The 13,597-nt window shown below is 43.4% G+C and overlaps 1 protein-coding gene across 1 annotated transcript in view; it reads right to left on the minus strand.

Annotated features, from left to right (window-relative positions):
• Positions 1 to 201: 201 nt before the first annotated feature.
• Positions 202 to 13,597, minus strand: part of rsf1b.1 (remodeling and spacing factor 1b, tandem duplicate 1) — a gene marked incomplete at its 5' end in the record, with an annotated part of 19,910 nt that continues 6,514 nt past the window's right edge. Inside the window, 13 exons of the mRNA XM_079238002.1 lie at positions 202 to 1,112; positions 2,928 to 3,107; positions 3,616 to 3,824; positions 3,919 to 4,132; positions 5,839 to 5,906; positions 6,278 to 6,390; positions 6,477 to 6,528; positions 7,464 to 7,543; positions 7,633 to 7,737; positions 8,467 to 8,760; positions 9,586 to 12,815; positions 13,324 to 13,415; positions 13,528 to 13,597. The exon at positions 13,528 to 13,597 is cut by the window's right edge and continues 136 nt beyond it. Of these exons, the coding sequence (XP_079094128.1) occupies positions 481 to 1,112; positions 2,928 to 3,107; positions 3,616 to 3,824; positions 3,919 to 4,132; positions 5,839 to 5,906; positions 6,278 to 6,390; positions 6,477 to 6,528; positions 7,464 to 7,543; positions 7,633 to 7,737; positions 8,467 to 8,760; positions 9,586 to 12,815; positions 13,324 to 13,415; positions 13,528 to 13,597 (5,339 nt within the window). The 3' untranslated portion in view covers positions 202 to 480. The remainder of the gene's footprint in view (positions 1,113 to 2,927; positions 3,108 to 3,615; positions 3,825 to 3,918; positions 4,133 to 5,838; positions 5,907 to 6,277; positions 6,391 to 6,476; positions 6,529 to 7,463; positions 7,544 to 7,632; positions 7,738 to 8,466; positions 8,761 to 9,585; positions 12,816 to 13,323; positions 13,416 to 13,527) is intronic.

Consider the following 13,597-nt stretch of genomic DNA (forward strand, 5'->3'; position numbering starts at 1 on the left):
AACATAGAACCAAGATTATTTTCCAAAGAAGGAACATGTTATTTTACTCTTAAAATATCTTAAAAAGTCCCAGTTTAGCATTCAGATCTTCTTCAACCACTTCCTACACTTTAAAATATTTCATTTTCCATCAATATGGACGAGAAGGTGAGATAACGTTTGTAGAAATCTTAATTTAAAAAAAAAGAAGAAAAACTGGATTATGTGAAATGACCTGTTTTGTATTTTTTTTAGAGGAGGGAGGTGGTTTGGCAGTAGAGCTGGATGATGATGAGCATTGACAGTTTGGTGCCCTTAGTAGGAGAACAATCCCACAGGGACAGACTGGTGACAGGGCTCCAGTTCTTTGCTGAGACTCGAGGTCCAGATGACACAAGTAAAAAGGACAAAAAAGGAAGTGTTGGTGGGGGAATAATAAAGTTAAGCAATATAAAAATACAATACCACAAAAAATGAAATAGTACACAGTTTTGTTTTTCTTTACAAATCTTCGTTACTGCAGACGTAATCCACAAGGTCTGTGACTCCCAACAGGTCGTCTTCGTCTTCGTCCTGTGGCGCCATCTCCTGGCCGTTGGGCGCAATGGCAGCGGCTGGTGTGGCGCTGATGTTTTTGGGTGGATCCGGATGCGCGGCGAGACCTGCAGCGGGGGCAGCGGCAGCAGGCCGGCTGGCGGGGCCCTCGGGGCTCTTCGCCGGGCTCTGTCCGTTGGTGGGCGGCAGCCGTGCCGGATCGCCGTCCACCGGGTTTGTTCCCTTTGACTCCTCGTCTGCTTTTTCAGCGGTTTTCTTCTCCTTTGTTTTCTCCTCCTTTTGTTCCCCATCCTGCTCCTCCTCCACCTCTTCCTCCTTCTTCTTCTTCTTCTCCTCCTCCTCCTTCTTCTCCTCCTCCTCACTGTCGTCAGAGTCGATGCGGTTCACGCGTTTGCGGATCGGGCGGTCCTCCTCCGACGAGTCGTCCGAGCTGTCGTCCGAGTCGTCGTCCTCGGAGGCTCTCCTGCGCTTCAGAGTGAGGCGTCGGCGCTGTTGCCGGGAATCCTCCTCCGAGGACTCGGCTTTCCTCTTCACCCGCCGATCCCTCGACTTCTCCTCGGAGCCTTTGGAGGAACTCTCTGTGGGAGGGGGGGGACAAACAGACGCCTTCAAACTAAACAAACTAACACCCTGCTGTCTTCTGTAGCTTTATGACCGACCCACTTTTTAGAGGTAGATTTAAATCCCTCCTGTAACGGTCCTCAAATATTCTTTATATCTCAAAAGACTTTACTGGCACTTTAGATTATCTGTGGTATTTTGCAGTTTCTTACTCTCTTGAATTGTATTGTTTTAGCTTCCTTTTCATCTTGATGTCATGCATGATGGATTTATTTACTATGTTAAATGTCGAAGCAAAATCCTAACATTTGTTGCAACGGTTGGGGGGTGACGAGCGTTGAGAAGCTGACAAACTATGATCATTATGGGTTTTATTTCTTCTTTTGTCAATACCCAAGTGTACAAATTAAAAATATATATATATATTTTTTTTTTTGCTCACTCTAAGATCACAACCTCAGCGTTTCTCAGTCTCTCGCTCCAATCTCAGACACACTGGCGGCTCCGCGCCGCTCATTTTTTTTTTTTCTTTATGACTGCCGTAATAATCGCGCGACACAACGAATCGATAATGAAATTCGTTGCCAACACTTTTGCTAATCGATTTTTATCGATAAAATCGATTCGTTGTTGCAGCCCTACTAGCAGCCCCACTCTAGCATAACATCAACAACACAACGTCACTTCCTCCGACGAGCGGCGAGAAATCTTTTACAAAAACTGGCCGCATGCGAAGAGCAACTTTTTCTCAAGTCTGCCAGTGGATCCTAACAGCGTGGAGCAGTGTCAAAGAATCCACCATCACCAACGGGTTCCGAAAGGCTGGACTGCTGCGTGATGAGGAGGACAGCGCAAGCGGATTTGCCTCGGGAGGAAAGTGACATTGAGAGCGCAAACGAAAGAGAGACTGAGTGCAACGAAGCAATTCTGAGGCTGTTCAACAGACACTGAAAAGGATTCAATGGTTTTAGTGCACAGGAGGACGATGGCGATAGTGATCAATTACTTTTTCTGGTAGGTTCCTATATTTTCGCCGAGAAAATGTGTGACGAAGTAATTACAAACCTTCAGGCTGTTCAATTCCGATACTGAAGAAGACAACTTTAGTACTGTTCTGAAAAAAAGCATTTGCCGTATGTATGTACTAGTTGTGGAAGTTGCCAGCATTTATTTAATTAAAAGTTTTAAAAAATCGTTCCTGTAACATCTTGTTGTGTTCATATCTCATGTTTCAACGGGGACACCTGCGGCTTATAGACAAGTGCGGCTTATTTATGTACAATTTCTTTTTTTCTTTACGGAGGAAACTCATTTCGTTTTTTTAATTAAAATACAAGTTGGATAAAATCTCCACTTGTCCTCTCCTTATATGTAGTCAGGTGTCGGTAGTTAGAACTGCAGCGCCGCTGACTCGCGTTCTCCTGGCTGACGTCACACGCTGTCTGTCTCTCCAACAATGTCAGCTAACATGTTAGCAAGCTGACTAGCTTGCCATTAAAAAACTGGTGGGAGGGAAATTAAGCCGGTGTAGACATCTTAATGCTGATTGGCCAAGACTCGACACATCAAAGATCTTCTTTTGGGAAGATCACAACATCAACTTTTTCCCGTGTCTCACTCCAATCTCAGAAACGCTGGGCGGCCGCCCCCCTCCCAAAAACAAAAACTCTTCGGATCTACACAATTCACGTGGATGACATATTTTCATTTCAAAACTGTGAATTTCGCTGAAAGGTGACAAGTTTGCAGGTATGTATGAGACAAAGGCATTATCCGTATTACTTCTAGCGTCGTGGTATCAAAACAAACGCATGCGTGGAAGTAGTACTGACCCTCGCTGTCGGAGCTCTCCCGGCGGCGACCGGGCCTCATTCTGGCCTGGTTGGTTTCCGCCCGCGAGCCTTCGGACTCTGACGTCTCGTGGTAGTTCACCCGCTTCTTCTGACTCCGCCGAGATCGGCGCCGACTCATGTCCAGATCGCTGTCGCTGTAGTCGCTGGAGCCTTCAGTCACTGGACACGGAAAATAATAATAATAAATAATGATAATAATGGGTTATAGATGTATGTGGATGAAATATCTCAGGTAAACTGTGCATTGGTGGAGAAGACTTGGAGATGTTTTATTTTGAGACGGCTGGAACTATTATTTTTATAATTAATTAATCAATTATTTGATTATTTTTCTGTTTAATTGTTTAGTTTATGAATGTAGAAAAACAGAAATGCTCGTTCCAAGTTCCCTGAGCCCAAAATGGTGTCAGCTTTGCCCAAGGTAAATAAATAAAAAGATATATTACATTTACAAAATTGACTTTGACAAAAGACATTCACACTTTTGTGCAAAAACAAAAAAAGTCTAATTAATTTGATATATCGATCAAGAAAATCCCCCTATGCATTATTTCTAACCACTTCTTCTAGTTAAGGTCAAATTATGTGCCAAATACAATAAATCCACCGTCAGATATTACATAATTTTGTAATAATAATTTGCTTAAAAACATATAATTAAATATACCTATTTCATCCTCGTCCTCCTCATCCGTTTCCTCCTCTTCGTCATCCGAGTAGCCTCTCGGTCTTCGCCGCTTTCTGGCGCTTCGCCGCCGCTTGAGCGGCTTCCTGCGCCGCGAAGAATTCCGTCGCTTGGCTTTGCCGTCCAATTCGCTGTTGGACTCCGAATCGCCCTCAGTTTCGTTTTCGGACACGACGAACTCTTCTTCCGAGCTGCATCGAGGAACGAACAAATGCATAAATAAACTCGACAATAGTTCAGTATTTAGCTATGAGCAAAGCAAACTCTTTTTTTTTATTAACTTACCTTTCACTGATGCGAAACTCTTCCTCACTTTCCTCCTCGTCCACGGTGCTGTCGCTGTCCAGGTCGTTAAGTCGGCGGCGTTTTTTCCTGCGTGGACCGACTGGGGGTGGAGGCGGGCGGACGTTCTCTTTGCCCTCATCCGATTGAAGGATGGTGGACATGTCCTTCCCTCGATGCCCGGTGATGTTTGCCATATCTTTACCCCGACCAGCTCCTGGGGAAAGAAAAACCCTGCTTCATTTTCTCAGCATCTTAAAAAAAAAAAAAGCTAACCTTTTCTAGCCAAGAGTTACATGAAGATTGATCATTTTATTTATTGCCCATTAAAGGTTTCTAATATCTGAATCGAGGGTCTGAGGAGATCGTCTGTATTGTAAAAACCCGTGAGATATATTTTTGATATTGAGCACAATTGAGTACAATGTCTGTACCAAGCTGGAACCTCCGTATCTCTCTACTGACCACCAGGGGGCGACTCCTGGTTGTATAGAAGTATATGCTTCATGTGTTAAAGCTGCATTATCTCTAATGTCCACCAGGGGGTGGCAACTCTGGTTGTATAGAAGCCTATGCTCCATGTCTTATAGCTGCATTCTCTCACTGACCACCAGGGGCTGATTGTATAGAAGTTAGGGTTGTCACGATACCAAAATTATAACTTCGATACGATACCTGCCATAAATATCACGATACTTGATACTTTCGATACGATACCAGAATACTGGTATATTTAAGCATTAAGGTACGAGAGGCAGTACTGTATCGTCAATAATGTACTGTTCAAGGGTGTTGTTAGGCCCGACACGCACTGACTGTCTGGTCAGTAAATCGCAGATTTATAGTCCCAGTCAGTTCCCGGTTGGAAGCAGGGTGGAGGAAGACACTCAGCCACCGATGTAAAGAAGTGCTCTCGCTGCTTCTGTCTGTCTTTTCTCCGTCATTTTTCTCCTCCATGATGTTTAGAGAACTTGCCTCACGTCGGGAAATTCCCAACGTAATTATCTCACTGGAAATGATCACGGTTTTGTGATCAAACCCTTTTCATTCCTCATCTTAGTTTCCAGTTTTATGCACTCGCTTCCCGCTAACTAGTCTGATCTCAGAGCGTTATCTGCTCTGCTCTCCTGATTGTGAGCCGTATCAACGATTGACTGTACAGCAGGAACAGGGACCACAAATACATTATTCACCGCTGACACTCATCAAAAGTCATTCCCCCCAAAATATCAAAGTTTACACGAAACATGTTTGGTAACTGTCAAGCTTGAAATGAGAACTAACGGTCACGCATTTTAAATCTACCTGTTATTTTAAGTGCACACTGATATGGAACGCTCTAAATGTAAACAAGCTGTACAGTACTTTGTGGCTGAATAAAGTACACCCCGTGACTCACTCTCAACCAATCAGAATGCTTCATTTGATCTACACGTATTATAAAATCGTATCGTTTTTAACGTACGGGTACCGCAGTACCTTTTTAGTATCGTATACTGTGCAACATTAATAGAAGTCTATATAAATTATTGTACTTCTCTCTTGATTCATTCCCTCAGTAAACATGAGTTTGTCGCAATCTCTAGTTTCAAGTGTTCTAAATTATGGTCATTTAGAGTCAAACGGACCATAAAGCAGGGGATGCTTTAGGTCGGGGCTACAGGGTGATTGACAGGTGGCTACCAGAGATGTACACGGCGTCTTTACGTCGCTCCTGCGCATTACAAATATGGTCACTTCCGTTTATTGGTTGCAAAAAAGAACAAATAAAAATAAAAACTCAAATCTGTCCACTACGTACACTTATATACAGCCTGTGGTCTGTAGTCCAAATATGAAGCCAGAAATAGCAGCCGTTTAGCTTAGCATTAAGACTGGAGGTAGTAGCACTACCACTAAGACTGATAACTCGTGTCCTCGTACCTCCGCCCTCCGCTTCTTTGATGTCTTCCTCGATGGCCTCCTCGATGGCTTCGTCGAATTCATCAAACCTGGAAAAAGAACGTCAACAAAGACAATAAATACATTTGATGTGGTATAAAACATTCTACTTCATCAGCTAAATAAAACTTCCAACAGCATCAACTAAGATGCATTCAATGGCAAACAAAAACTATCAAACACGACATTCAATACTACTATATTAATATTTATTGTATTTTCATAATTTATGCTGCATCATACAGTATTCTTAGTATTGTACTATTACTGTACACTGCACGTATATTAAATATATTTTGACTACACAGTAGGGCTGTGAAGTATACCGGTAAAAACAAAAAAAATCAAGAACCATTATTGTAAAAACAAAAACAGAATACTTTAATTTATTTACTGTATTTAAATACATCAGTGCACAGACCTGTAGCTGATGGATTTCTTAGTCCTCGTTGACCTTCGACCCCAGCTCTTGCTCCGCTTCGTTTCTTTCTTCTCCTTGATGATGATCTCCGGCTTCTCTTCCTCCACCTCCCCCTGTGAGGAGCGAGCGTTAGTCGTCCACTGTTACAAACATCAACTGCTTAATATGGAAAATGCACAATTTCCCACGATGCACTTACTGCCGCGATGATGTTCTCGAGGCTTATGCCGACGTAGATGAGACGCTCTTTCCTGGAGGAGATAATACACATGAAGAAAGCTTTTCAATGACAATTAGGAGAACACCAAAACAATGCTTAGTAGCATGTGTGCTGGTGTTCAAATGTTGGAAAAGCTTTTACTGTGAAGGAGCTGAAATTTCACAATAAAAAAAAAAAGGTACGATTTATTAATCCCGGATGAAATTAGTGTGCCAGAGTTTGATCAAAGATTACAACAAAAGAAGAATTATTATTAAGTGTGAAAGAAGCAAAACTGACACCAGAGAATGAGTAGGGTTGGGTACTGAAAACCGGTGCCTATACGGCCAGTGCCTATCGAAACGCAACGCAGATTTCGGTGCTTCCTTTTGGTGGCTGAGCCGACTGAAATACTTTTTTTACACTACTCTGATAACTCCGTCCAGCAGCTAACGATAGCCTACCGTTTGTGTAGCTACAGTAGCTAGCTAGCATCAACCTTTTAACTGAGAAAATGCCGAAAGGGAAACGGTCAAAAGTGTGGCTATATTTCGCAAAAAAAGATTTGAACAACGCAGCGTGCGGCAAATGCAATAAAATAATTGTGTGTAAAGAAGAAGAGCCGAACTCCGAGAGAGAAACGCTGTTATATTTTTTTATATATTGTTCATGGTTTAAAGTGAAAGTGTTTTGTATTTATTTATATTCATAGTATACTTTAAACAGTTAATATATTGTTCAATTTGAAGAAGAAAATTTGCCTTGGCAATAAAAAAATCCTTTCTTTATTAATGTAGTCAATCACTGTTTTATGCTTCTTTTTTTAAGTATCGGTTCAGGCACCGTTTAAGCACCGGCATCGTTTTAGCTCCGATATCGGAAATCCCTCATCCCTAAGTATAAGTAAGGTAAATGACAAATTAAACTAGGCTGTGTTTAGAGAACATCTAGATCCGTTGAAGATAAAGAACAGTAGGGACGTCTCACCTTCTCTCTGCCCGCTCCTTCTTTTTCAAAGCGGCGTCGAGGTTCGTGAGCTGTTCTTCCAATTTGTCGCAGAGCAGCTTCTGCAGAGGGGATTAACGAGGACGTTAGGACACGTTTGCTTCATCTTTGTGTACAATCTTTGGTGTGTGGTGCTCTGACGGGCACGTACGTGTTGGCAGGGGGAGCAGAACCACTCCCCGTCGGGGATGATCATGAGCGGCGGCCTCAGGCAGGCGGTGTGGTACCCGCTGTCACAGGAGTCACACAGCAAGATCTAGAAGGGGAGATGTTGGCAGACGTTTACTCAATAAACCGCTTACATCATCATTATCATCTTAAAAGCAAAAAAAAAAAAAAACACCAAACTCTTCACCAATGCCTGAATTTTGTGCATTGTATATTGGTCACTGAACCAGGGTTCATATACATTTTGACCAATGAATTTTCATGACCAAACATTTTGTGAAATCTCGGTGTATACATGAAAGGGAGAAAATTTAGTATTTAAACTAACAATGAGAATTCCAAAGCATACAGTATACCTTAAATGACAAATCAATGAGACAATAGTTTGATTAAAAGAATAAACATTTATAGATAGAGCGTATGCCTGCTTATATTTTGAACGTCTTTCTTTTAAAAGCATATTAATTATTTCAAACTCAGCGTAAATGAACGTCATGAACATATGACTTTTCCAAAACTTTTGGGATTTAATTTTTTTCACAGACTTTTCCAGGCCTATAAATAACCATTTTAAAATTCCATGACTTTTCCAGGTTTTCCATGACCGTAAGTTATTTGGAGATTTGGTCGAACAAAACAAGATAATGAAAGATTGTTTGTCGCCACTTCTGATTGCCTGTACAGTCAACCGTCATGTTAAATAGACTTTATACAACGTCTTCAGTCTCTTCCATCTCCCTCTTTCCTTTTGCCTCAGAATCTCTTTTAAATCTGGTTAATTGATAATAATAAAAAAGTAAAATTAGTGAGAACCCACCAGCTCGGGGTGGTTCGGAAGACCACAATGTTTGCAGGGGTCGTCGTTGGGCGGTAGGTCGTCGTCCGTGGACGTCGAGGAGTCCGAGCTTCGTCTTTCTCTGTGACGGTTCCGCCTCTTCTTGCTTCGCTCGACCTTGTAGTCTTCGTCACTGTCGTCCTCGCTCTCCTCCTCCTCCTCGCTGGACTCCTCGCTGGACTCCTCGCTGGACTCCTCGCTGTCGTCGTTTTCGGAGCCTTTCTTTTTGCGCCGCGTTCGCGTGTTGGACCACCTGACCCTCCGTCTCTTCCTCCCCTTTAAGAAGCACACCGTGATGACGTTAAGCGGAGCAGAAGGGCGAAGGAGATCTTGCAGAAATTACTGATTTACCAACTCATGCTATCATGCTTCAAAATGATGAAAACGGCTGCATGTTTTGGGAAGTTAAGGCTGACCATTTCTATTCAATCTTTCATTCCAACGTGCAAAAAATAATTTACTTTGCAAATTTAAAAAAAAAGACTAAAAGTGCAACAGACCGTTTGACTGAGTTTACCTTCTGGTCCCGCAGAGGGTGCTCTTTTAAAATTCACTATTATGAAGCGTTCACCCCAAAACATGAAGCGATTACATACAAATACGTGAATTTGCATCATTTGAATAGTAATAATACTTCCAATAGTACATCCTATTTGTACAGCGATGAAAAATCGACGTGTATGAATGTTTGTGTACAGACCGTAGATTGTTTATGCTGCAAACAATAACATATTTATGCTCAGATGAAGTAATTCAGTGTTGATGGAGCCAGACTCCGTCCAGAAAACAAGCATTTTTAAGGTTCTTTGCTTGGCGTCTTGTGGACAGACTTGACAAAAACGAGAGTTCCGACCTTTTACAGTCTGAACCACCACGTCGTTATTTCGGCATCCTTTTAGTCCGTTTGTTGCGATTCATTTTTAATTTAGTTTGTGTTCACACTGCTGTAGATTGCTAAATACAGCTGTTCTGACTTTTTTGGGACTTCCACAACACGTACAAAGCAGCAACGCTGGTTGTTTTGGACATGGCAGTCCTTCTATTTGATAAAACGTTCATAAAAGACGCTTTGAAACAGACGTAAAGAGTGAAACATCTTACCTTAGGTTTGGGCTGACCCTCCGGATAAACCTTTTTCTCTCTTGGTTTCTTCTGAACAGCTTTCACCTCGTTCTCTTCCTCCTCTTTTTCCTTCTCATCCGCATCGTCCTCCTTCTCCTCGGCCGGCGGGACAGCTTGCGATCTCTCCAGCTTCCTGTCGTGGATCACCACCGCCTTCGCCGTCGGTCTGGAGATCCTCGGTGATCTCCGGAGAGATCTCCCCGTGTTCGTGTCGGACTCGGATTCCTCTTGTCTCGCCTCTCTCTGAAGTCGGACTTTTCGCCGGTGGCCTCGGGGCCGGGTTTTCCGACAGGAAGTCAGAGTTTCCCCGCCGTTTGCCACCTCTTCTTTCTTTGCTGCAGAGTCCTCATCCTCACTTTTGCTTTTACCGTCCTCGCTGGCGGGCTTTTCGGTTCCCGGTTCTGCGTTTGGTAGGCCACCTTTCTCCGCTTCCGTTGAGGATTTGCCGTCAAGTTCTTTGCTCACCTTTTGGGGAGCAGATTTTCCCGATTTGGTCGAAGTTTCAGTCTCTTTATGAGGATGTTTATTCTCGTTTGTTTTATCTGTTTTTGTAAGTTTATCCGTGGTGGAATCCTTTTGATTCTCCTCTTCTTGACACATTTTCTCACTGTCATTTTTTTGTTTTTCCTTGTCTGTGTCCTTTTCCTTGTCTGTGTCCTTTTTCTGTTCAATGTCTATGTCCCTTTTCATTTCCTTGTCTGTGTCCTTTTCCTTGTCTGTGACCTTTTTCTGTGTAATGTCGGTGTCCTTTTCATTGTCTGTGACCTTTTTCTGTGTAATGTCTGTGTCCTTTTTCTGTTCAACGTCTGTGTCCTTTTTCTGTTCAACGTCTGTGTCCTTTTTCTGTTCAACGTCTGTGTCCTTTTTCTGTTCAACGTCTGTGTCCTTTTTCTGTTCAACGCCTGTGTCCTTTTTCTGTGTAACGTCTGTGTCCTTTTTCTGTTCAACGTCTGTGTCCTTTTTCTGTTCAACGTCTGTGTCCTTTTTCTGTTCAACGCCTGTGTCCTTTTCCTTGTCTGTATCCTTTTTCTGTTCAATGTCTGTGTCCTTTTTCTTTTCCTTGTCTGTATCCTTTTTCTGTTCAACGCCTGTATCCTTTTCCTTGTCTGTATCCTTTTTCTGTTCAACGCCTGTATCCTTTTCCTTGTCTGTGTCCTTTTTCTGTTCAATGCCTGTGTCCTTTTCCTTGTCTGTATCCCTTTTCTGTTCAATGTCTGTGTCCTTTTTCTTTTCCTTGTCTGTATCCTTTTTCTGTTCAACGCCTGTATCCTTTTCCTTGTCTGTGTCCTTTTTCTGTTCAACGCCTGTATCCTTTTCCTTGTCTGTGTCCTTTTTCTGTTCAACGCCTGTGTCATTTTCCTTGTCTGTATCCTTTTTCTGTGAAATGTCTGTGTCCTTTTTCTTTTCAACGTCCGTGTCCTTTTTCTTTTCAATATTTATGTCATTTTCTTTGTACGTGTCCTTTTCCTTGTTTGCATCCTTCTTACTCTCTGATGACGGACGCTCTGACTCTGTTTTTTTACTTTCCCGGTCTGGTCTTTCAGTTTTTTTATCACTTTCTTTGGAGGCGTTTGTCTTAGCAGCTTTCTCTCCAGAAGCTTCCTCCGTCCTCTTACCTACAACCGAGTTCTCAGCTTTGTCGCTGTCGTCGTCTCGAGGCTTCGGATCGTGTTTCAGCACAGCTGCTTCTATCTCCACGGGCTTAGCAGCACTCGTCTTGGAAACATTGCGTATTATACCGGCCTCACAGTCGACAGTCTTCTTTCCATCTCCAGTCTTTCTACTCTTCTCTGCCTCTTCAGCGCCGTCTTTCTTTGTCTTAGTCTCTTCATCTTTGACGCCGTCATGCTTCTCCGCGAGTTTACGTGATCCGCCGAACTTCTTAATAACAGAAGGCCCAACGCTCTCTCCTCCCGATTTCTCACAGACCGCCGGTCCGTCTGCCTTTCCGAGGACCTTTCGGACCGCATCGTCACCGTCTTTTAGGACGTCCGTCTTCTTGATGACAGACACCGAGTCAGTGGATTTCTTTTCAGCGCCTTTGTCTTCGCGCTCCATTGTTTTGATGACGCCTGGGTTCCCTTTAGCCGCAGATCTGTCCGCCTCGCGTGCCGCCGACATTTCCGTTGGCTTCGCGGCCGTTACATTCTCCGGCGTCTCGTTTTCTTTCTTCTCGCCCGACTGCGACGCGTTTCCCTCTGAATCTTTTGACCCGACTTCTTTGGATTTGACTTTCTCCGAGTCTCCAGTTTTCTTTGACATCTCGTCTACTGTACGAGACTCTTCTGCGGTTCCTTTTATCTTCCCTTGATCTTCGCGATTAGGCGGCTTCTCTGCTGCGTTACTTACGTCTTTAGGTAAAAACGCCGGTTCTTTCAGAGAATCAGTCTTTCCTTTCGGTGCGGTGCATTCTGGTTCTACCTGCATGCCAAGGTTCTTTTTGCCCGAGTCTTCTTTGTTCTTCTCTGCACCGCAAGCTTCATCCTTTTGACCCATCGTCGCCTCCTCCTCATCTGGTAATGGAGAGTCCTTGTCTCTCTTTTCTACAGATTTACCCGCAGCGGGTTCGGTCGGCGGCTCTTTGTCGCTGTCTTTTAGTGGCAGACGACTCTCGAGGCCTTTCTCCAATGCCGGCTGAACTTCTCCATTAACGTTCACGACCTTCGCTTTCTTCGTCTGCTCGGGAGTCGGCTCCGCTTTCGGAGCTTCCTTGACCTGGGACACCGACGGGTTTTGCACTATGATGCTACTGTTTTTTTCAAAGTCTTCACTGAACTTCATCCCCCGTTTCTTCAAGGGGATTTTGGCCTGCTGATCGTTCTTCAGAGCCTGTTGAATCTCCTCTGTGCTGCTCTTCTTGGCCTCGTCTCTTTTCTCCACCTTTACCGATAAAGACGACGTCTCGGAGACGGGTTCACTCGTTGCAGTGTTCGTTCGGGCGTCTGACACCTCCATCGGCTCTTCTTTGATGTTCTGGGCTTTCGCGCCGATATTCAGATCCACCACAGACTTTTGTGAATTGAGCTCGGTTCGACTTTCACCCTCAACGACGCCGTTCAGGGACAATTTGGTGCCAGAAGCTTCGGATTTCAAGTCGTCTTTCTGCGTTACTTTCTCACTGTTCTCCGTCTTTGGGGAGACCGGGCCGACAGCCTTGGCGGAGTCTTTGCAATCTTCATCCGATGTGTCCTCGACCTTTTTTACTTCACCTGTAATGTACACATGAAAACAAATCACATGGCTGCTTTTAAATAATAGAGATAGGAAACTAGAACACAAAACTGGGAAATACGGGTTTTATAAGGTGGTGAAGTGTGTTGGTTGGCTTATTTGTGAGAGCTTTGATCAATCTAGATTGTTTTGTCTAGTTTTAGAGATGTCGGGTGTAGAGGTGTTTGTTTTATCCCCAATATGATGGGACTGTAATTCACTCGGCTCGTGGTCCTTCATAGAAAACCACGACCCGGTTAGTCCAGATACTCCATAGACCTCGTTGGGAGTAGTTTCATGTCGGAACTATATTATTTCAACCATACGTCTGTTACTTTTTAATATTTATAAAGCAGCAGTAGTCTAAACATAATACAAATGCTATCATTACATTTTCTTTGCCAAAATAAAATCAAGGGGGTTATTGTAAAAAAAGAAATTAAAAAAAACAGCAAACTGACAGAAATAAAAATCTGTAAACAAGAAATGTAAAAGTATTCTCCTCACCCTCAGGTTTGTTTTCTTGATCTTTTTTTAACAGCTCGGGGTCAATTTGTGTCTTCAGCAGAGCCAAAACCTCAGCCAAGTCGTTTCTATCTCTACAGGAAGAAAAGAGAGGATAAATGTAATCACTTATCACACACACACACACACACACACACACACACACACACACACACACACACACACACACACACACACACGGCTTACTTGGCGATGCATTTCCAGGACGAGCCGTCCAGGTCGTCCTGCTCCTCTAGGTAAACACGCACGTTGTCGT

Source organism: Taurulus bubalis (assembly GCF_910589615.1).
Source record: "Taurulus bubalis genome assembly, chromosome: 2".
Lineage (NCBI taxonomy): Eukaryota > Metazoa > Chordata > Actinopteri > Perciformes > Cottidae > Taurulus > Taurulus bubalis.